Here is a 24084-nt window from a genome sequence, read left to right as displayed (position 1 = left end):
CCTATCTCAAGCTTTAGCCACCTCTTCTCTTGTTTCATAGAGAAATATTTTCTGACATTACTCCTTACATTTGGTTGATCGTGCTGGTGACAGACACAGCACTGCCATCCTGGGCAATGACCGAGATGTGGGTGGTGCCAAAGTTCTCCCCTCCCAGCTGAGTGAGGTTATAGTAACTCAGAGAGTGGTTACCAGACCTATCAATTCGCTTCCTAACTGAGCCAGCAAAACTGTCAGACAAGAGATCATCGATCACCTTCAAAAGAAAGAGAATCACAGTTATGGACTGAAGGCAAGGCATTTCAAATAGAAGTCAGCCAGTAATTTTCTTTGTTTTTTCCTATGTGGATACTTTCTGTTAATTATTTTATGTTAATAGGCATATTTTAATGAGATTTTTTACTTGTTACATTTAGGGGTAGATTTTCAAATAGCGCGAATTGGCCTACTTTTGCTGGCGCATCAGGCGCAAGCAAAAGTAAGCTGGATTTTAGTAGATACGCGCGGAGCCGCGCGTATCTGCTAAAAACCTGGATCGGCGCGCGCAAGGCTATTGATTTTGTATAGCCGGCGCGCGCCGAGCCGCGTAGCCTACCCCGTTCCCTCCGAGGCCGCTCCGAAATCGGAGCGGCCTCGGAGGGAACTTCCTTTTGCCCTCCCCTCACCTTCCCCTCCCTTCCCCTACCTAACCCACCCACCCGGCCCTGTCTAAGCCCCCCCCTTACCTTTGTCGGGGATTTACGCCTCCCTCTGGGAGGCGTAAATCCCCCGCGCACCAGCGGCCTCTTGCGCGCCGGGACGCGACCTGGGGGCGGGTACGGAGGGCGCGGCCACGCCCCCGGACCGCCCCGGGCCGTAGCCACGCCCCGTACCCGCCCCCAAAACGCTGCCGACACGCCCCCTAAACGCCGCGACGACCGGGCATGCCCCCGACACGCCCCCCTCGGAGAACCCCGGGACTCACGCGAGTCCCGGGGCTCTGCGCGCGCCGGTAGGCCTATGTAAAATAGGCTCACTGGCGAGCAGGGCTCTGAAAATCCGCCCCTTAGTATTTTATTTCTTGTTATGTTTCTTTTATATTATTTTAAGTAAAAATCTGATATATAGTTACCTGTGTAATTGGTTTAAAAATTTTATTATATTTTATGATTTTTAATTATGAAACATTGTAAACCGGTGTGAAGGTATATACCAACATCGGTATAGAAAATTAAGTAAATAAATAAATAAATACTTTGTACCCCAGATCAGCTCACAAAACAAGGGAGGCCAGAGAAAGGAGGTTTTACAGAGAGGAGGAATGGTAGAGAAGTTCTCATGGACACCATCTTTTCTCCTTCTCCTAAGGCTTGATCACCCAAACCTTTGAAAGAGAAGACATGCTTGCATAGACCGTATCATATACAATCAACAGAGACGCTCCCAGCTACGTCTGCTTCCATGTAACCAAATAAAATTTACTGAAATAAGAGTCAAAGTTTCCGGGAAAGTTGCTGAGGGGAACATTGGGTGAAAGAGGATTGCACTGTCCCACACCACTCACCAATCTCTTGCCACTCTTCACGTGGTCCATAATTTTACTCTTTTGTCCATTGGCAAACTTCAAAGCCTCTGCAAAGCGATGGAAGGTCTCTATCCTGTCACCATCATTCTTCAAGGAGTCTGAGCTGAAGCCATATCCTTCAGTAACAAGAAGGTGAAAAACTCTGCAGATTAATGAAGGGATCCCGGTGGCTCCCAGCTGAGACTTCTTACATGGCACTGCCCTGCTGCCTCAACTTCTATCATCAACTACAGAAACAGCACAACCCAGCAAAAACCTGGATTCCAACTCTCTTATAGGCCAAAACCAGAAGTGATATGGCTGTTCACCAAAGCCTACAAAGACACCCAAGGTCAACCTAACAGCCCCCTCACAACATATCTCCTAACTGGACATAAACATGCTCATATCCCTTGAACACTTAGGGGCGGATTTTCAGAGCCCTGCTCGCCTAAATCCGCCCAAAACCGGGCGGATTTAGGCGAGCAGGGCCCTGCGCGCCGGTGAGGCCTATTTTACATAGGCCTACCGGCGCGCGCAGAGCCCCGGGACTCGCGTAAGTCCCGGGGTTCTCCGAGGGGGGCATATCGGGGGCGTGTCAGGGGCGTGCCCGGTCGTCGCGGCGTTTCGGGGCGTGTCAGCAGCGTTTTGGGGGCGGGTACGGGGGCGTGGCTACGGCCCGGGGCGGTCCGGGGGCGTGGCCGCGCCCTCCTTACCCATCCCCAGGTCGCGGCCCGGCGCACAGGAGGCCCGCTCGCGCGCGGGGATTTACTTCTCCCTCCGGGAGGCGTAAATCCCCGGAGAAAGGTAAGGGGGGGGTGTAGACAGGGCCGGGCGGGTGGGTTAGGGAGAGGAAGGGAGGGGAAGGTGAGGGGAGGGCGTTAGAGGATTCCCTCCAAGGCCGCTCCGATTTCGGAGCGGCCTTGGAGGGAACGGGGTTAGGCTGCGCGGCTCGGCGCGCGCCGGCTATACAAAATCGATAGCCTTGCGCGCGCCGATCCAGGTTTTTAGCAGATACGCGCGGCTCCGCGCGTATCTACTAAAATCCAGCGTACTTTTGTTTGCGCCTGGAGCGCAAACAAAAGTAGGCCTATTCGCGGAGTCTGAAAATCCGCCCCTTAGTTTTGCCAATTGTTAACATAACTGTTCCCCTTAATTGTTAACTGCTATCTTAATGTTACCTGGCTCTGTACTTTTACCTGACTGTACCTGTACGTGTTCCTATCTGTACTTTTACCTGACTATGATTATGATCTTTGTACTACCCATTTAAATGATCTTTCTCCGATCGAAACTTGTAAACCGTTGTGATGGCAAAACCGAATGACGATATATAAAACTCGATAAATACCTAAAAAGTCACACGATTATACAGCCTTTCCCAACAAGTGCTTACAATCAGCAAATACCGAAGTTATTTTTTACCTGCTGGAATATAAAACGCCATCAGAGAAGGAATACAAATAGAAATATGTGAAACAATTCCAGGACAGGTGTGAAGGCAGGAGTATGGAGACTCTCAGGGCAGTGGGAGGTGGAAGAAGCAGAACCTGGAATGGGACATTGGAGCAGGAGTATGGAGAACCTCAGGGCAGTGTGAGAAGTAGAACCTGGAATGGGACATTGGGGGAGGACTATGGAGAACCTCAGGGCAGTGAAAGAACTCGGGACTGTGGGAGATGTGAGAAGCAGAACTTGGAATGGGATATTGGGACAGTAGTATGAAGAACCTCAGGGCAGTGAGAGGTGTAAGAAGCAGAACCTGGAATGGGACACTGGGGGTAGGAGTATGAAGAATCTTCAGGGCTGTAGGAGGTTTAAGAAGCAGAACCTGGAATGGGACAATTGGGGCAGGAGTATGGAGAACCTCAGCGCTATAGGAGGTGTAAGAGCAGAACCTGGAATGGGACATTCGGGCAGGAGTATGGAAATCTCAGGGCAGTGAAGATGTAACAAGCAGAACCTGGAATGGGATAGTGGGTCAGGAGTATGGAGAACATGAGGGCAATGGAAGTGTAAGAAGCAGAATCTGGAATGGGATATTTGGTCAGGAGTATGGAGGAATATGAGGACAATAGAGATGTAAGAAGCAGAATCTGGAATGGAATGTTGGCGCAGAAGTATGGAGTACTTGAGGGCAATGGAAGAGTAAGATGCAAGAACCTGGAATGGGACATTGGGGTAGGACTATGGAGTACCTCAAGGCAGTGGGAGGTGTGAGAAGCAGAACCTGGAATGGGGATGTTGGTGCAGGGCCTTATGGAGAATCTCAGGCTGCAAAGAGAACGTGAGTGCAATGGGAGGTGTAAGTAGCAGAATCTGGAATGGGTATATTGGGGCAGGAGTATGGAGTACATGAGGGCACTGGGAGGTGTAAGAAGCAAAACTTGGAATGGGACATTAGGGCAGGAGTATGGAGAACCTCAGGGCAGCAGGAGATGTGAGAAGCAGAACCTGGAATGGGACATTGGAACAGGACTATGGAGAACCTCAGGGCAGTGAGAGAATGTGTGGAAGTGGGAGATGTGAGAAGCAGAACCTGGAATGGGACATTGGGGAGGACTATGAAGAACCTCAGGGCAGTGTAGAGAATGTAAAGGCAGTGGGAGGTGTAAGAAGCAGAACCTGGAATGGGATATTGGGTCAGGAGTATGGAGAACATGAGGACAATAGAGGTGTAAGGTGCAGACCCTGAAATGGGATGTTGGCACAGGAGTATAGAGAACATGAGGGCAATGGAGGTATAAGGAACAGAATCTGGAATGGGACATTGGCGCAGGAGTATGGAGAACATGAGGGCAGTGAGAGAATGTAAAGGCAGTGGGAGGTGTAAGAAGCAGAACCTGGAGGAAGTGACTTCATGCGGACGAATGGCCTGCCTGAGGTCCAATCTCTGACTCCGATAATTTAAATCTCTCCATCAGCATTGCAATTGGGACTGTCCAGAAGGTCAGAGTTTGCTATCTGAATCCAGAACTACTAAGGATGTCAGTGCGCAAAAAATCAGAAGATTTAGAGCATTTCTCTTAGATACGATTGCAGAGAAAAAAAAACCCAAGGGCTTGGTGGAGGAGAAAAAAAAGGAGAAAATGGCAGCGGTGCATCATGTCACCATTCGGGAGCGGTGACTTCCGGCACTGCAATACAAACAGCCAGAAACTCCACTATCCAGGGAAGATTTCCAAATCTGGTTCAGCGAAATGAGAGAAGAAATGGGTTCATTGAAAAAGGAGATTAAATCCATCATTGTTGAACTGAGACATGAGCATGCTGAACTAGTGGATCGGGTGGATGCCGCTGAACACAGATTGGATGATCAGGAGAGTGTGTGTGAGAGTAACCAGCAAGAACTGAATCAACTACAGGAAGACGATGCTGTGCTTAAAGACTGGGTGGAAGACCTGGAAAATCGATCTAGAAGAGGTCATCTGCCGTTCAGAGGTGTCCCTGAAGAAGCTGCCTATGCTGATTGTGCACAGGTGGTCTCTGATATTTGTGCCCTAATTTTGAAAAAAAAAAGCCAAGCGATTGGAGGAGACATCTAAACTAATGTTGGAAACAGCGCACAGATCTCTTGCCCGCCCAAGGGGAAATGTGCCCAGAGATATCCTGGTGTGCTTTCATGAGTATGCTGTAAAAGAGAAGGTGATGAACCAGGCGATAAAATTAAAAGATGTTCAGGTGGCGAGGACATAAAGTGGAACTTTCTAAGATCTGTCCTACGATCACGATCAAGAAAGAAGAGATTTTAGAGAAGTGCTCCAAGTACTGAGGAAGTGAAATTATCGCCATAAATGGTTATTCCCTTTTGGATTACAATTTACCATAAATGGGGTGATGCCTTGAGTCAAATGATATTTCAAAGCTGCTGGGATTAGTAAAGAAAATAGATCACATCACAGATCTTCCCCCTTTACTACTAGGTCCGATTATATTAATAGGGTTCGTTATGTTTGCAATTATGTATCAGGTTGTTCTTGGAAGACACTATTAGATGGAGGGTAACTAAGGCAATTCACTAGAAGAGGGTCGATGGTGGGCTTGAGTCAGCCATGTGAGAAGAGTGCCGTCATTCCTCGAGGAGGTAATTGGAGTGATTGGGAGGGGGGAAGGGTGATTGATGGCGGACAGTGGGACAGGGGGGAAATGTGAGAAAGAGGCCCTGATGTGAACACCAGTGGGGGTAAGGGAGTGAGGCTAGTGAAGAGAAAGACGTATTTTGTGGGGAGGGTATAGGTTGCAATTCCTCACGAGGTTGATTGGTGGTAAGAAGAGTCCAACATGAATCCTAAGCAATGGGGGCATTAAAGATTATGTCCTGAATGTCAAGGGGCTAAATAAATTCACTAAAAGGAAAAGACTGTTGCAAGATGCAATTAACATGAAGGTTGACTTTTTTTATGCTAGGAGAACTCATTTGAGGAGAAAATATGAAAACCTTGCGCCACCTAATCATTTTCCACAACAATTTTTTGTATCAGCAAGGGCAACTAACAAGTATAGTGGGGTGAGCATTCTTTTTTCAAAAAATGTGGTGGTAGATGTAGAGAAGGTACATCACAGTTAAATTTAAGATGTGTAATGTTATTTACACGTTAGTGTTTGTGTAAGAGTATGTGTGTGATTGAGATCCTTTGAGTGTGAGAGAGAGAGAGCATGAATGTAAGTGTATGATTGAGGTCCTTTATGTGTAAGTGAGATGGATCATGTGTATGAATGATTAAGAGCCTGTGTGTATAAGTAAGAGACAGAGTATGTGTGTCTCTGGTGATTGAGAGCCGGTGTAGGTGAGAGAGCATGTGAGTATGTGATTGAGAGCCTGAGTGTAAGTGAGAGAAAGAGAGAGCATGTATGTAAGTGTGTGATTGAAAGCCTGCGTGTGTGTAAGTGTGAAAAGACAGCATGTGTGTAAATATGTGATTAAGAGCCTATATAAGTGAGAGAGAAAAAGCATGTGTATATCTGCATGATTGAGAGCCTATGTAAATGAGAGACAGAGCATATATGTATATGTGTATGGTTGAGAGCCAAATGAGAGAGAGAGAGCTTGTAATTGTGATAGAGAGAAAGTTGCTAGCAAACCATCCCTCCTCCTGCAACTTCAAAACAATCTCAGGGCAAACCTGGATATCAAACAGTCCAGGTATGCAGAGCAAAGCATTTTTTTATCCTTATTTTTCATTATTGGGGCTTTGTGTCTGCTATTTTGAAATATTTTATTGGTATCTAGAAAATTTTTATATGAGTTTTTAATTATTGGATAGTCCATTCATCAGCAATTTTGAAATCTGTTCTTTTGTTAGTATGGTTTATTGTTATTGATTTTATATTTCTTGATTTGTTTGAGAACTGGTGAAGTTCTCTTTTCCTTTGTTACAACTACATACAGTCTTTCTGGCTTGTTGCGGTTTCCGGTTCACTTTTTGTCTGCATGTTTCTAGTTATGCTTTATGGTCTCTTTATTCTTTGTTAGGTGAGGTATTCTGCTGGTGTGTAGTTTCTGTGTAGGGCTCTGTAGCAGCCTGGCTTGGTTTGTTTTCCTAATAGGATGTGTATTGGTGCCTTAAGGCCTGGTGAATATTTTCAGTGTTGCCTTTTCTTAGGTAAGGTAGTTACTGTTAAATGCTGTAAATTGGTGTTTTGGTATGAGATGTTACTATTTATGCAATTTCTGTTCAGGCAGGGTACTTATCTTCCATTGTGTCATTCTTAACAGTAAAAATAATACTGGGCCTTTATTTTAATTTCCGCCATGGAATTGTAATGAGCAGTGTGTCGCACATGTGAGCGTGGTCCTGTCAGGGTGTTCACAATGGGTAAAAGGTTGAGAAACCGCTGTTGTAGATGTTTTGGTATCTTTTTCATCATCCCCTGAGTGAAATTATTACCTTTTTTTCGAAGGCTCATAAGGCTATTCCAGAACTGACTTCTTTTTGGTTGATAAAGCTTTGGGTGAATAAGGTGGGGGAATTGAGATTAAATCATACATGGTTGGATCATGATGCTCTTTAGCTGTCCTTAACGGGGTTGGGGGGGACAATCCGGAGAAAAATTTTGGAGACTTAATGAAAGGTCTATTAGATGATCTCAATTTTAATGAGCAACTGAGATGCGAGATGAAAGGATTATCTTGAAGAAATGAGAATGGGGAAGTGTCAGCTGGTACAATTTCGGATTGTTTCAAAGCGATAGCTAGGGGTAAACTAATTGCAAGGTGGGAGCAACAGAACCTAGAATGAACATCAGGAAGGAGTTTGGAGAACCTCAGTAAGAAGTGTCACTAACAGAACCTGAAATGGACATCAGAGAGGAGTTTTGAGACCCTGAGTAAGAGGTGGGAGTAACAGAATCTGGAGTGGACATCAGGAAGGAGTATGGAGATCCTTGGTCAAAGGTGGGAGCAACAGAAACCTGGAATGGACATCAGGAAGGAGACCCTCAGTAAGAGGCGGGAGTAACAGAATCTGGAATGGACATCAGGAAGGAGTATGGAGATCCTTGGTCAGAGGTGAGAGCAACAGAACCTGGAATGGACATCAGGAAGGAGTATGGAGACCCGCAGTCAGAAGTGGGAGCAACATAACCTGAAATGGTCATACAGAAGGAGTATAGGAGACCCTCGTCAGAGGTGGGAGTAACAGAACATGGAATGGACCATCAGAAGAGGAGGTTTGAGACCCTCAGTAAGAGGTGGGAGTAACAGAATCCTGGAATGGACATCAGGAAGGATATGGAGACGTTCAGAGGTGGGAGCAACAGAAACCTGAAATGGACATCAGGAAGGAATATGGAGACGTTCAGAGGTGGGAGCAACAGAACCTGGAATGGACATCAGGAAGGAATATGGAGTCGTTCAGAGGTGGGAGCAACAGAACCTGAAATGGACATCAGGAAGGAATATGGAGACCCTCGGTCAGAGGTGGGAGCAACAGAACCTAAAAGGGACATCAGGAAGGAATATGGAGACCCTCGGTCAGAGGGTGGATTAACAGAACCTGGAATGGGACATCAAGAGGAGTTTGGGAGACCCTCAATAAAGAGGTGGAATAACAGAACCTGGAATGGAGATCAGGGAGGAGTTTGAGACACTTAGTAGAGGTGGGAGTAACAGAATCTGGAATGGACATCAGGGAGGAATTTGGAGACCCTCAGTAAGAGGTGGGAGTAAACAGAATCTGGAATGGAACATCAGGGAGGAATTGGAGACCCTCAAGTAAGAGGTGGGAGTAACAGAATCTGGAATGGACATCAGGGAGGAATTTGGAGAACCCCAGTAAGAGGTGGGAATAAACAGAACCTGGAATGGAGATCAGGGAGGAGTTTGGAGGACCCTCACTAAGTGGAATAACAGAACCTGAAATGAATATTCAGCAGGAGTATGGAGACCCTCACTAAGTGGGAATAACAGAACCTGAAATGAAATATTCAGCAGGAGTATGAGACCCCCAGTAACAGAACCTGTATGGGATATGGGGACCCTTACATACACAGCGTTACCGATGACAGTCTTCGCCCAGTAAGAGTAATTCCTAACCTAATCTGTAACCACAAAAGAAGAAAGAGGAAAGACTATTATGAAAAAAAAAACAAGCAATGCTTTGCTCGTACTCTCCCCCTCCTTACCTTTCATTATGTTGAGGATGAAGCTGAGAATGGCGGCCTGATGCAGGTGGGGGAGGGGGAGTAAAGTGTGTAATCATCTATGGACACATTCAAGGCTTCCACTCTTTCCACTTGGTAATTTCTGAAGTCATCCAGTGTCAGCGAAGCATCTGCAGATGACGGAGAGGTAGGGGGCCTGCTGTTAGACAATGGCCTGTGGCAGGGGAGCCAAATACTGTAATGCCTATCAGATGAGAGTTCCTAATATTGCTGCACCCATCAGTCCAGCACTGTTTCAGGGCTAGGGAGATTACAAAGGATCTTACTCTTACACTGAAATGTACTGGAAAAAGAGATGCAGAAAAGCATGCAAGGGGAGTTATCCACTTACAGAGAGAGCAACCACTGTTCGCCACCTTCCTTTCTCTTTTCTGGACCGGCCGGTGAATGTCATTTCTAAATGATAAACCTCCTAACACACATATTGCCTGGAACATTACTACTGTGGCTTCTTGACCAAGGCTTCTATTGCTTAGTTGAGCCCAGGTAGCAGCAAACCACAAGTAAAATCTCAAGGGCATCTGTGTGAGTTTGGGTCAGAGGATCTAGTCCAACGTAACCTGTATATACAAGCAAGGAAGTAGCGCCTCCCACAGGGAGGGCAGAGTCACTGGCTATACACAAAGAGATGGACAGACATAGGAATCACACCTACGTTGAGTCTTTAAATCCTCCACCATCAGCTGGGCTAAAGGGCCTTCATAGAAACTGCCAGCTCCCTCCTCTGCCACGATCCTCAGGGTTTCCTCCCCAGTTTGGGTATCTGCAGGAGATCACCTTGCTTCAAGACTTGCCCATCTTTACAGAAAAGTTGACTGTAAAGGCAAAATAAAAAATGTTACTCATTTCAGGGAACCTTCATTTCATCACCATAATACTGTAAGCAAAATCTAGCATGACCTCTGTCCCACTTGGTGAGTGAGGGGGCTATCTCCATCCTTCTCACCCCAGAACTCCCCTCTCTGTCCCACACTGAGAGGGGGCTGTCCTGCATCTCCTTCCACCTCCAGAGCTCACGTCTCTGCCCCTCACTAAAAGGGGCTATCTGCATCCTCCTCACCCCCAGAACTCCCACACTGAGAGGGGCTGTCTCCATCCCTTCCATCTTCAGAACTCCCCTCTTTGACCCACACTAAGAGGGAGCTGTATCCATCCTTCTCACCTCCAGAACTCCCTTCTCTGTCCCACACTGAAGGGGGCTGTCTGCATCCCTTCCACCTCTAGAGCTCCCCTCTCTGTCCCACACTGAGAGGGAGCTATCTCCATCCTTCTCACCTCCAGAACTCCCTTCTCTGTCCCACACTGAGAGGAGGCTGTCTGCATCCCTTTGACCTCCAGAGCTCTCTTCTCTGTCCCACACTGAGAGGGATCTATCTCCATCCTTCTCACTCCAGAACTCCCTTCTCTGTCCCACACCGAGAGGGGGCTGTCTGCATCCCTTCCACCTCTAGCTCTCCCCTCTCTGTCCCACACTGAGAGGGAGCTATCTCCATCCTTCTCACCTCCAGAACTCCCTTCTCGGTCCCACACTGAGAGAGGAGCTGTCTGCATCCCTTGACCTCCAGAGCTCGCTTCTCTGTCCCACACTGAGAGAGAGCTAGCTCCATCCTGCTCACCTCCAGAACTCCCTTCTCTGTCCCACACTGAGAGGAGTGCTGGTCTGCATCCCTGTGACCTCCAGAGCTCCCTTCTCTGTCCCACTCTGAGAGAGCTATCTCCATCCTTCTCCCTCCCAGAACTCCTCTCTCTGTCCCACACTAAGAGGGGGCTATCTCCATCCTTCTCACTCCCAGAACTCCCCTCTCTGCCCCAAACTGAGAGGAGGCTGTCTGCATCCCTTTGACCTCCAGAGCTCCCTTCTCTGTCCCACACTGAGAGGGATCTATCTCCATTCTTCTCACTCCCAGAGCTCCCCTCTCTGTCCCACACTGAGAGAAGGCTGTCTGCATCCCTTTGACCTCCGGAGCTCCCTTCTCTGTCCCACACTGAGAGGGAGCTATCTCCATCCTTCTCACCTCCAGAACTCCCCTCTCTGTCCCACACTGAGAGGGAGCTGTCTGCATCTCTTCCACCTCCAGAGCTCCACTTTTCTGTCCCATCCTGGGAGGGGCTATTCTCATCCCTCTTATCCCCAAAGTTCCCCTCTGTCCCACACTGGGGCATGCTGTCTCCATCCCTCCCTCCCTCCCTCCCACCCCAGAACCCCCTCTCTACCCCACATTGTAAAGAGGTATAGGGCTATTTTCATCCTTCTTACCCCCAGAGCACCCATCTATGTCCCATCCTGGAAGAAGATGTCCTCTTTTCTCCTACCCCCAGAGAGGTCCCCTCTCTATCCCGAAGTGGGATCCCTCTTATTACCAGTTTCCCTTCTGACTCACACACCTTCTTGTACCCTCTGTCCCACACTGGCTCTCTTGATTCCTCCCATCCCCAGAGCTCCCTCTTCTTTGTCCCTCACTGGAAAAGGATTTAATCTTAGTTGGAAAACCATACAATTATAGAGCAGGCATAATCGCTACCCCTTTAAAAAATCCATATAAAACCGCTGTTCCCACCCTCCTAGCACACATTATACTCACTGCTAAGCAAACACAAAGTATTCTTGAGTAGCAAAGGTTCAAGAATCTTACACAGGAGATCCTCCCATCCACTCTCCTCTATCACAGCAACAACCGAGGAAGGGGAAAGCCAAGTTACCATTAGCAATAAGAAAAGGACCTCCCTTCCAGTTATTCCAGTAAAGGTCCCCAGGCGTTCATATACTTGGGATGTGTTTTGTTTAATGGAGCCGTCAGTTTTTCTTGTAGGGGCTGATTTGATTCCAGCAGAGCCACCCCGTCCTGTGCTGCAGCTCCTGTGCCTGGCACAAGCCAAGAAGAGGAGGCAGCAGGAGCCACCATCACTGGCCCACACAATGGACCAAGGGGCCTCAAGCAATACTCATTAGTCCCCGGCTTCCAGCCTCCCTCTCCCTACCTCACAGCTTCCTGCTGACTTGCTGTGGCACAAGGATTATGCCAGTTAGCCTGGTGGAGAAGGACTACTATGTTAGATTTAATAGAAATCATTTCTGAGGAGTAGGAGATGGTTTATATCACAGTGCTGATTTCTTACCATAAAGAAGAATTTAATAACTTGTGTTCTTCACCAAAGGGTTACTTTAAAAAGTTTCCAGAATTTCAGGAACTGGGAAACCTTCTGTTACCAGTTTGATAGTGGGCTCAAAACAATACCCTCCAGGGCAACTTGCCATGTCTCTTGTGGGCTTCCTCATAGCCCCGTAGCTCTCCAGGGACCCCAATCCACTGGGCACCTGTTGAAATACACCTGGCAGTCTGAATGTGGCACAGGCTTTCCAGTATCCCCCTGCAATATACCCTCATCGGCTAATGCAACTACCGAAGTTACATGGACCTTTCACAAAAGCGTTTTTCTGCCAGACCCCTCCCTGAGCCGGCTCGTGACATGCTGGACAGTTCCAGCACTCATGAACTCCCCTCCCAAAGCACGGTGGAGCCCAATGGCTGGAAGAGGAAAAGCTGGCATCAGGAACTCCCATCCTGGTTCCTGCTACTGAGAGACTCTCTCTGACCTGGCTCAAGGTCACCAATGTCAGATGTTGTCATGGAGTGCCTATGTGCTGGGAAGCAGGATGAGACCTCCACCCTGGAGCTGACTGCATGACTGCAGTCATTATTATCTTTACCTGTTTGGAGCATGGATCTCCTGCAATTATTCAACAATCCGGCAGCGTGTTCTCTGGTGCCCTCTCTCGAGCCATAATCACTTCAGGGATCCCTAGGAGGAGAAAAGAGAAAGAATGCGCAAGCATTGCAGAGGCTCATTCAGCAATTTCATTCTCTTTTCTTTATTATTTTCTACCCTTTGGGTGTTGACAGTTCTAAGTTTCGTGGGAACAATTTTCAGCAGCACTTTGTACCCATGGACCTTGTAGGTAATTTTGGAAGGGAAAGCACAGGTTAGTCACCCTTCGAAAATTCAGGTGCAGAAAGCAGTGGAATGGGGGTAAATCCAAATACCCTTGTTGTTTACTCTTGTGACCTAAACACCCCTTTCCTCCCGAATGCCTCATTTAATCCTACGAGGCCCCATGTTGTGAAAGCCCACGTGGGGATAATTTTCAGCCAGGGCACAAATGTGGCTACATCCCTCTCTGTATAAAGAAGGGACAGCACCCGTGGCTGAGGTGACAATCACAGTAGGACATTCGGTAAATGATCCCACAACCTGCTTTCTCTACTGTGGCCCATTCCCCCAGCTCCTCTCCAGACACGACCCCCCACACCACCATCCCCCTTAACCATCTTCCCCACCTCCCACCCCACTGCACTGCACTCCCCTCTCTTCTTCAGGCATTACAGCCTCTCCACAGGTCTGCTATGCCCTGCTGCCTGAGCCCTGGGGTCCTTATTGGAACAATTACTGTTGGCGTCATACAGTCAGCTCCCACTGAGTCCTTCCCTTTGCTCCCCACCCCAATGATCCTTGGGCTTCGTCCCCAGTCAGAGATACCCAGCTGGATGGCTTCCTTTCCACCTCTCCATCTCCTACGCTCACTGTCCCTCCCAGAGCCTTTCATCTCACTCCCCCTTAATCCCCTGTTTCACCTCAGTCCACATTCCCTGTCATTCATCCTCTCTTCCCGCGTTGACCCTCTCATTCTGTCCTTTTTGTACTCAGTCCCGAGTCACCCACTTTCCTGTATCTGCCTCCCATCTCCACCCTGCATTCTTGCCTTCTCTTACTTTCCCCAAAACCCTGGCCTCATCCCCTTCACTTGCCATCCTTCCACACCTCATGACACCACCGTCCCTTTCCCTTTCCCTTCCGCTTCCCTCCCTCCGCGTTACCATGGTAAGTATCGGGAACATTTCCACCTGCAAAGTCTTGGCAAACATTCAAGCAAGGGATCCGGATAATTTCCCTCTACAGGAACAAACCGGGGGTATGAAAGCAGTTGCCAAGAGACTTATGTGAAAATCCCCTTCTTAATCTGTGAATTTATTTACAAACCAGCAATGAGACTTTTTCCCTATCACAACTTCCTTCGGTGAAGAAGATTTGACCTTAAAGATGGACCTGGAGTCTGGCCTGGCCGGAGGTTACCTGTGGATGCATCGTAAATCGTGAAGATGACGCCACCCCCGATGCCCATGCTCTGGGGGTTCATGGCTGAGGTGCACAGCAAGGCAGCGATAGCAGCGTCCACTGCTGACCCTCCTCGCCGCAGGATGTCCCTGAGGAGGAAGCATAAAACACATTCAGTCAGAAGAGAAGGAAGGCCACACAAAGGGGGATGTGCCCAGTCCTGGCAGCAAAATTCCCAAGAATGCATGGGGACAATTATATTATGACTGTGAGCCTTTTAGAGAAGGAGACACGGACACAGAAGATCAGTAGTAAAGTAACTTTATACAACAGTATTATAATACAAAATATATGCTAGCCAAAATATCATATCAGTATGGAGGAAATGACACTAGCAAGTGACACAGGCAATACATATAGCATCTGTGCATATAGAAAGGTTATAAAAAAATAACCAAAACGATTGCTAACAACATGTTTATGTACTGAATAGCATAACAGAAAGATAAAATAAGATAACAACTTGCTAAATCATAGGCTCACCTCCCTTGTCCCTGTCACCAACAAGCAAATGGTGCAGCCCAAATGTTGTCCCCACAAAGAGCTGGCATAATGTTTAAGAAATTCTCCCCTGGGTGTGAGGATGAAACTGCACAGGAGAGACCTGTGATTGTGTGTGTGCAGGAAATATCAAGAGTGCCACAGAGCCAGGAATGAGGTGAGACTGTGCATACAGGAAACACCAGGTCCTCCATAGAAAGAGGAATGAGGTGAGACTGTGTGTACAGGAAACACCGAGTCCTCCACGGAAAGAGGAATGGGGTAAGACTGTGTGTTTAGGAAACACTGCCACAGAGAGAGGAATGAGATGAGACTGTGTGTGCAGAAACACTGAGACTGCCACAGAGACAGGAATGAGGTGAGACTGTATGTGCAGAAAGCACTGAGACTGCCACAGAGACAGGAATGAGGTGAGACTGTGTGTGTAGGAAATACTGAGACTGCCACAGAGACAGGAATGAGGTGAGACTGTATGTGCAGAAAGCACTGAGACTGCCACAGAGACAGGAATGAGGTGAGACTGTGTGTACAGGAAACATCAAGACCTCCACAGAGACAGGAATGAGGTGAGACTGTGTGTGCAGGAAACACTGAGACTGCCACAGAAACAGGAATGAGGTGAGACTGTTTTTGCAGAAAGCACAGAGAAGGACCTTTTGCACCCAATTTAGTAATGAGGCAGCTAGAGCCAGAAAACAATCAGAGGAAATCCTGACTGAGTGCAGAGGAGGGAGCTCAGGAAATGTTTGTACAGCAAGCCTCAGGTAGAAAGTGCTCTTTATCCACTGTGCATTGCCCTGGGTCATCTCTAGAGCCAGGTTAGGGATGCTTTTTCATGCTATCTACAAGCACTGCTGCCATTTCTCCTCTGCCTGTGACTGCAGGACCCCGTCTGCCCTGTGCTGCTGAATGCCACATCCTGACATTGTCAACATGCCCACAAAATCTCCTCTCTTCTCAGGTTCTAGGGCAATCTGACTCTACACACCCCACAATGAAATTTACATTTACAATCTACTAATCAAGGACTATTATCTATTCCCTCAATAAAAAAAACTGCCCAATTAACACAAGTAAGAGAGAGAACGATTTCATTAGCAAGTCCGAAACTATGGAACTCACTACCTACTGAAACTCGCTTACAACAAAACATAAAAAGCTTTAAGAAGGAGATTTAAACTTGGTTGTTCAGGAAGGCATACTCTGAAATTCATTGACACTTACCCTCAATTGAATAAACCATTCAGTTAATCTTTTCTATCGTAAAAAGATTACTGATTACCTGCCCAATTAACTAGTTACAGCAGATACCATTAGCTGACTCACTTTCATCATTGAATTGTTTTATTAATAATTTCCATACAGAAACTGAACTGTTTTATTAGTTTTATACAGAAATGTTATATGACCTTTTTATCTTTTACTTCCGATATTAACTCCTGTTCATATTTCATTTAATTATTATTATACTTGGAACGCTTTTATTTGCAATTAATATTTTATATATATTTTATTCCTTTTTCTTTTATTGTAATACTTTTATATATGAATTTAGGAACTGAAACTGGATTAAAGGTTTTTATGCAAATGTTGTAAACGGTTAGGATGGAACCCACCGAATGACGGTATATAAAAATTTGTAAATAAAATAAATAACTTGATCTCATTATTAGAGGCACATGGAGCTTCTTGCTAAATTCTCTGACATGTCCAGCTCCTCAAAGCCACTGGATTTGTTAAAGTCTTATTGAAAGTTACGAAAATCTCCAGCAAAGCCCGGGAAAAATACAATATTTAAATATTTTCTTTGTAAGAGAGAAGGGCACCAAGTGGTCATCACAGAGTTTAGATTAGCCAAGGTGATGACTAAACTGCGTGGGATGAATGAGATGGGAGGGAGGGAAACTACCACCTGTGAGGGGAGAGCCCCAGAGCTGCCAGCCCTTCTTTTCCAAAGCTTCAGTACAAATACTTGGAGAAGCCATCGTTCATGGCCTGCATCAGCTAGTTGCCAGCTTTGGCCCCTGCACAAAAGAATGAGCACCTCTCCCCATGGCTCCATGACCAAGGATGCTCATTGGTCACGCCTGCGGCCTCCCCTCTCCCAGAGCATTCTGGGATTGCTAGTCCACTTGTCATATTGAACAATTAGAACTTCAATCCCAGAAGACTTTAGGGACTGCACCAAAGGGTCCTGATGTAGTGGGCATCGGCTGCTTTGGTTCTGGGATTAAAAGACTTGACACTGGGCTTCAGTTTAGTTCGATTTGGAGCTCGAGATGAAAGGAGCATTAGTATAGAAAATGCGGACCCACTCACTCACTCACTCAGAGTGAGCTCTTCTTTTCTTCTTTTATTTTTTTTTGCTCCCTATTACCATAATAATTAGAGATATAATTGTATGAGAATTCTTTGATAACATTGCTTTATATGAATATGATGTTATAATCTCTATATCTTATATTATTTGGATATTGTTGTATATCTGAAAATGCAAAATTTAAAAAAAATATTTTGAACCCAAAAAAACCCATTTACCAAGTACAATAATGCGCCACGAGTCTAGTCTTTCCTGACACAGGGTGTAAAATATGTGTTTTCTGAGCATCACAATTGCAGTTTTCTTAAGAGTCTAAAACCTTGACTTAGTCCTGAGGTGGGAGTGTACTGTGGGAGGGTCATTTCCACTGATTTGATAGACTGAGATCTCACCCAGATTTGTCCCTTATTTTCCTGTTCGCTGGAGTTGTTCTCGTGAGGCCCCTCTGACTGTGGCCTGTTGTAAGGGACAGTGGGGACTTTATTCTCTTTTGCTTGCCTTTTTCATGATCTTCTGCTCTTTGGATTTAGTCTTAAATTGCTGCAGCAATAAATAATAATTAAAAAAAAACAGGGGCCCTGCACACCACACAAGTGACAGAATGTATGAAATGAATGCATGGCTTAGGCCGCAAATGTATCCTGAGGAACAAGAAACTCCTGTTTAATCTCCTTGCAGCTTCTGCATTAGTTCTCAGCCTTCATAAGAGCTGCTGTGTCCCAAATAAATCTCAAGCTACAAGCTCCAGGAAGGCTACTGCAGTCCAAACAAGCTGAGACATGAGGGGAGAGGTTCCACAGTAAGAAATGCAATTATAAGGTTACAACAAAGCTTCCTGACAAACAGCATTATAACTCTCACTACATGTAAACAGAGGCATTCTCAAGCAACCTTTTGGAGGGTGAATGTCATTGCTCCAGATTTATGCCGGACACTCCAGAAAGGACCTGCTGCCAAAAGAGAGCAAGAGTCCCTCAATCTGTGTGAGTGTCAGAGAGAGGGGTGCGGGCTCTCTTGGTCTCTCCTTGTGTCAGATACAGGGAGCGTGTGTCTCCCAATCTCTGTGAGTGTCAGAGAGGGCTCTCCTGGTCTCTCCTAGAGGCAGATACAGGGAGAGTGAGTCTCTTGGTCTGTATGAGTGACAGAGAGAGGAGTGCGGGTTCTCTCAGTCTGTGCTGGTGTCAGATACAGGGAGAGTGAGTCTCCTGGTCTGTGTGAGTGTCAGAGAGAGGGGTGCAGATACAAGGAAAGTGAGACTCAATCTCTGTGTTTCAGAGAGGAATGCAGGCTCTCCAGTTCTCTCCTAGCGTCAGATACAGGGACAGAAAATCTCCTAGCCTGTGCTAGCATCAGATACAGGGAGAGGGTTCCCTAGATTTAGATAATGTATTGATCAGACTCTGAAATCTATGTTATGGCACATTTTTTATCTGCATCGTATGCTTGTTCTTTTTGTAATATCCAGTTGCATATTCTTTACTTACAATTAACTTTGACACTATTTGAAAAAACAGGTACATTCAGCTAAAAAGTCCCCTAAGGCTGGGGCTCCATTGGTCAGAGCTGTGGCCCTCCCCCTCTTAGAGAATGTGCAGCCCAGAACCTCAGGTCCCACCTATAAATGTCACAGGCTAGCATTCCTCATTTAAACATTCAATAGAAACTGTCAGGGAGAGGCAGCCGGGAGGATCCAACTGGTGTATCTCCGGTGCAGGCTGAGAGGGCTCTTTCAGAGAAAGCTTATCTGTGCTAAGCAGATCCTTCCCTCAGCCTTAGCTCTCACTCTCCTTCTGTTTCTTTGGGAAGGGGCTGAGCTGAAGACGATCCTGTAGCATACTGTCCACAGATGATAAAAGTTATCTCCCCTCTCTGCTCCATCCCTGCATGAGGTCCCTGCTTTCCCTTGTGCGCAGTCCCCACCGTGTCTGAGAAGTTACAGCAGCAGGGCTGGCAGTCCTGGCCACCACCTGACATGGGGAATGGGGCATGATCTATGAGACAACCTAGAGATGGATTTGTCACAAGCCCGTATGACCTATCACTGAGTTTGAGAGTGTTGGGAAACTGTATTTCACATCTCGTTGGCAGTCCCCCTCCACGAGTCGTTTCAATTAGTCTCTCAACTTACCTGGGGAGCTTGATTGTGAAACCTTTGCCAAATATTGTAATGGATCTGGAATCTTTGTCATCTGATTCGCTGAGTGTGCCCAAAGTATCCTGGGAGATTTTTGGAGCATGTGGCTAAGACTGAGATCAAAGCTGTGATCTCTAAAATCAGATCTTCCAAGTGCCCGCGTGACCCATGCCCGGTTTGGGTTTTGGCAGGTTGGAAAGACTCCTTTACGGAGATTTTCAGCAGAGCAGATAACGTCACTTTTTGAAGGAGGTTTCCCTGATTGTTTTAAGAAGGCTGTTGTGTGTCCAGTTTTAAAGAATGCGGGAACTGGGTTAGAAAACCTAGCTAGTTATGGACCAATTTCTATTCTTCCTTCCTTAGGAAAGCTCATTGAAAAAGTGTTGGTAACCCAGCTGGATGCATTTTTAAAAGATCGTAATATTTTACATTCTATGTGGCTTCCACGCAGGGAACAGCCCAGAGACCCTTTTGATATCAGCATCTGTTTTTCTTGATGTTTCAGCAGCCTTCGACTCAGTGTCACATTCGCTCTTGTTACATGGTTGAGCTGATATTTGGTCTTGGCAGGGCAGTTTTTTAATTGGGTTCCGCTCTTTTCTAGAAACCATTACCAGCAAATTGGGATTGGAGCCAATGGTTCAGGATGGTTCTTGATTCACTCTGGAGTCTCCCAGGGGTCCTGCCTTTCCGTCTCCTCTGCTTAACATTTATATGTGGCCCTTGTGTTTATGCTGCAGGATCTTGGGATTGATTTTAAAAGTATGCAGCAGGTGTCCCTCAGACACTTTGCTAGGTGCCTCAGATTTTAGAGAAGATCAAACACTGGATGGGTGACAATGTCCTCACTGCTGAATCTGAGCAAAAGAGAGGCTGTGCTGATCCCTTAGGCCCCCCCCCCCCTTCGGGACACTGCCTCCCCCTTTGATTATCCCTGGCCCTTCCATTTCACTTTCCAATGTTGTTCGCAGTTTGGAAATTCTGTTTGAACCTTCATTGAAAGTCCATACTCAGCTTCCATCTGTTGTGAAAAAGGGTTTTATTCAATTAAGACCAATAAGGCATTTGAAGTGATTTTAGAGCACTGGTTCAAGCCTTTGTTTTATCAAATATTGATTATTGTAATGATTTATATGTGGGTCTCCCCAATTGCCATCTGGCAGCCTTACAGCTCCTTCTGAATGCCAGCGCATGACTGGTTTCTGGTTACGCTTCACATGACCATTTTACGCCGGTGTCAAAATCCTTACACTGGCTTCCCATTGTTCAAAGAATAAAAATTAGAGTTTTGGTTCTAACTTTCAAGCTTTTGCGGGAAAGTTGTCCCTCCTAGTTGAAAGATTCTTTGGTGTGGTATCAAGCTTCAAGGTCTTTGCGCTTGCAAATTCTTTCTTTCTTGGAAGTCCCTGAGAAGAAAAAGGTCCACTTAAAGGAGAAGAGTGATCGTGCTTTTCCCAGTGTTGCTCCTAGCTTTGGAATAGTCTGCCCCGGCCTTTATGCCAGGGAAACGAGTCGGAGGCATTCAGAAAGTTGTTAAAAACAAGAGTCATATAACATGCCTAGTACTTTCTTAGTCTTGGGCCAGGTATTTTCAGATTTGTTTATGTTTTTATTGTTTTACTGATGTTTTATGTCATTTTTATGTCAATGTGTGTATTCAGATATTGTTTGATGTTGTTTTTTGAAATCCACTTAGAACAGGAGCTGGTAATAGGCAGAGTAAAATGCTTCTAAATAAATACATATATAAATAAATAAATGAGTGGCTCTCAAAAGCACTAAGCAGGTCTGTTTTCTCTCTCGCCACGGGGAGGGAATGGGAGCAGGATCTACTTGAGATACCAAATGCTTCAAGGGGTTTCATGGTATCTGTGGGAAGAACTACAGAAGGCCAGTCCAAGATATAGCACAGGTATGGACTCCTTCTCTGTCAAGGGAGACATGCAGCGACTGGATCTCTCTTACACAGACATAGAGACCTGTGCAGCAACAGCCTGTTGCCCAGCACACTTTCCAATTTTTTGGTTTTATGTTTGAGTTATGCTGTCTCTGGCACCATGACACAATTAAACTCTGGAATTTGTTGTCAGAGGATGTGGTTAGTGCAGTTAGTGTAGCTGGGTTTAAAAAAGGATTGGATAAGTTCTTGGAGGAGAAGTCCATTAACCTGCTGACAGCCACAGATCTTGTTATGCCCCACAGGTTAGGAAAACAGACGCCGGTAAAATTGAGCATCCATTTTTCTAACCGCTGATCGTCGGGCAGATTTTTTTTTTTAAGTTTTGGTTCCTCTGAATTAATATCACTAGGATATTAAGTTGGAGGGTATACAGAAAAGCAGTACATTTTACTTTCAGTATCCCGGGAACTAACTAATAGCCTCATCAACATACATTTGCATGTGATAAGCGCTATTAGCTTTGGGGGGGGGGGGGGGGGGGGGGGTTTGGCCACGCGTTTTCAACACACTAAACCCCTTACTGTATAAGAGGTAATAGACACGTGTTGAAAACCGTATCGGCATCTTACTGTATTGGCCTGAATGCTAGGCGAGAGCCTGAGAGGAGTCAGTCCTGGCTTTAGCTTCCTCTTACAAAATATTCAAGGAAGCTCTCAGACAAACAAGTCGGGAAACTCAGGAGTGGCTGTCTGATGCTTATGATCAGGATCTGGTGTTTCACTACAGCTAAGAGAAGCAACTCAGCCATCTCCAGGGATTTCTTGTAAAGGGAGGCAGAATCTCAGAAACTTTCAAGTGATTGCTGAGAGAAACAAGGCAGAAAGGGGTGTTAAAGCCTGGACTCCAGAAAGGGAGTGAGATTGCAATCCAGTTCTGGATTTTAATCTCCCTCCTGTAATTGGTAAAAATAGGATATATCCCAGGAAGCTTGGAGAAAGAAAATCCAAAATCTGGAGTAGTTCAGCGTCACTCCTGACTGGGCAATAGTTAGTAAGTACCAGGCATCATCCTGGTACACATAAGCTGAAGAGCAATCTCTTGCAGATTCCTGTGCAGATGTCACACTGATTACATACAAAGCATGGATAAACAGCACAGACAGCTGAAGAGCAGATCTTCTGCAGAGCCCTGTGCAGGTGTCACTACAGAGCATGAATACAACATGGTCATCTGATGAACAAATCTGCAGATTTCTGTACAGGTGTCACACTGATTACATACAAAGCATGAATACAGCATGGGCAGCTAAAAAGCAGATCTCCTGCAGAACCCTGTGCAGGGGTTACATTAATACTTCAAAGCATGAATACAGCACAGATAGCTGAAGACCATATCTCCTGCAGAGCCCTGCGCGGTTGTACTACTGATACATAAAAAGCAAGAAAACAGTACAAACACTGAAGAGTGGATCTCCTGCAGAGCCCTGCACTTACAAAGCATGAATACAGCACAGACAGCTGAACAGCAGATCTCCTGCAGAGACCTTGTGCATGGGTTACACTGATACATACATAGCATGACTACAACACAGACAGCTGAAGATCTACTGCACAGCCCCGTGAAGAGGTCACACTGATACATACAAAGCATGAATACAGCACACATCGACAAGCAGATTTTCAACACAGCTCCATGCAGGCATCACTCTGATACCCTAAAGAATGAATCCTGCACGGACAGCTGAAGAGAAGATCTTCATCACAGCAGTATGCAGGTGTCAATCAGATACATGTAAAGTGTGAATACAGCACTGACAGCCGAAACGGAGATCTGTATCAAAGCCCCATGCAAGCAGTAGGACAGTTAAACCTGGAAAACTGTAGGGATAAAAAATAATTGAAATGTGAACTTAGAGAAGGGGATTTTGATAAAACAGTGCTTATGACCTTTTATTTCAAAAATTGTAAATTTATCAAAAATATCCTATATTAAAAAGGAATGAAGGACGATAAAACCTGGACACCCTGTCACCTCCTCCCCCCATAGGTCGATGTTTTGAAGACTCAGTGCTGCTACTTTCACTTTACAAATAACAAGAGTTGCGAGGGTGAGCGCGCCCTTCTTACTGTAATAAGAGGTCTTCCGTTTTCGTAGTCAGCAGGATCCCCAGAGTGAGCCGGCGGGCACTTACCTGGCGATGTTCGAGCAGGCTCCGGCGTCGGCAGCCACTGCAGCGTGCGAGAACCCGCCGGCACAGCCCGAGCTCTGCCCGGGGATCAGCAGGGCCACTAGGGTCACCACCGCCCCCAACACCGCCAGCGCTAGCAGCATCAGGCAGCACGCCCAGCCCCGGGTCACGGCCATGCTCCCGGGGGTGGCCGGTCTCTCTCGGAAGTTTCGGCTCTCCGATCACCAGGAAGTCTCCGATCACTCTCTCGGGGTCTCCCCTGCTCCGGAGGACCCTTTTCTGAATGCTGACCCTGCTACTTGTCCACGGTGTCCCAGCGCTGCTCACACACAGGCACCCTCGGTGCAGGAGTTTCTCGTTTCTCGTTTCTCCTCCTTTTTTTTTTTTTTGGCAGAATACACATTTAAAAAAAAAAAAAAAAGTTTAACTCTTTAGTGACCGCAATGAAGAGAGAGCATGCTGATACCCCTCGGGCTCCTTCCCCAGCTTTAGAGTCTCTGCCCAAATCATGCCCAGCTCTTTGGAGCGCTCACCCTCTTGATACCAGTGAAGGCTCTTGTTGGTGAGGAAGAGAAGCTTGAACTGTATATGGGAACGGACATGGAACCAATGTAGTGACTTCAAAAGAGGGGTAATATGGGTGTAGGGACTTTGGTGAAAAGGT

At 46.4% G+C, this 24084-nt stretch overlaps 1 protein-coding gene across 1 annotated transcript in view; it reads right to left on the bottom strand.

The window, feature by feature from the left end:
* Positions 1–23782, bottom strand: part of GGT5 (gamma-glutamyltransferase 5) — a 37099-nt gene extending 13317 nt beyond the window's left edge. The window contains 10 exon segments of the mRNA XM_029619066.1: positions 69–256; positions 1544–1680; positions 9167–9206; positions 9209–9315; positions 9861–9980; positions 12377–12434; positions 12436–12521; positions 12950–13006; positions 14336–14466; positions 23424–23782. Of these exon segments, the coding sequence (XP_029474926.1) occupies positions 69–256; positions 1544–1680; positions 9167–9206; positions 9209–9315; positions 9861–9980; positions 12377–12434; positions 12436–12521; positions 12950–13006; positions 14336–14466; positions 23424–23596 (1097 nt within the window). The 5' untranslated portion in view covers positions 23597–23782.
* Positions 23783–24084: the final 302 nt, after the last annotated feature.

The sequence above is a fragment of the Rhinatrema bivittatum genome, chromosome 11 (assembly GCF_901001135.1).
Source record: "Rhinatrema bivittatum chromosome 11, aRhiBiv1.1, whole genome shotgun sequence".
In the NCBI taxonomy this organism is placed as follows: Eukaryota; Metazoa; Chordata; class Amphibia; order Gymnophiona; family Rhinatrematidae; genus Rhinatrema; species Rhinatrema bivittatum.
The sequence above is the reverse complement of the archived record's forward strand: the minus strand, read 5'-3'. Positions and strand labels throughout refer to the sequence as shown.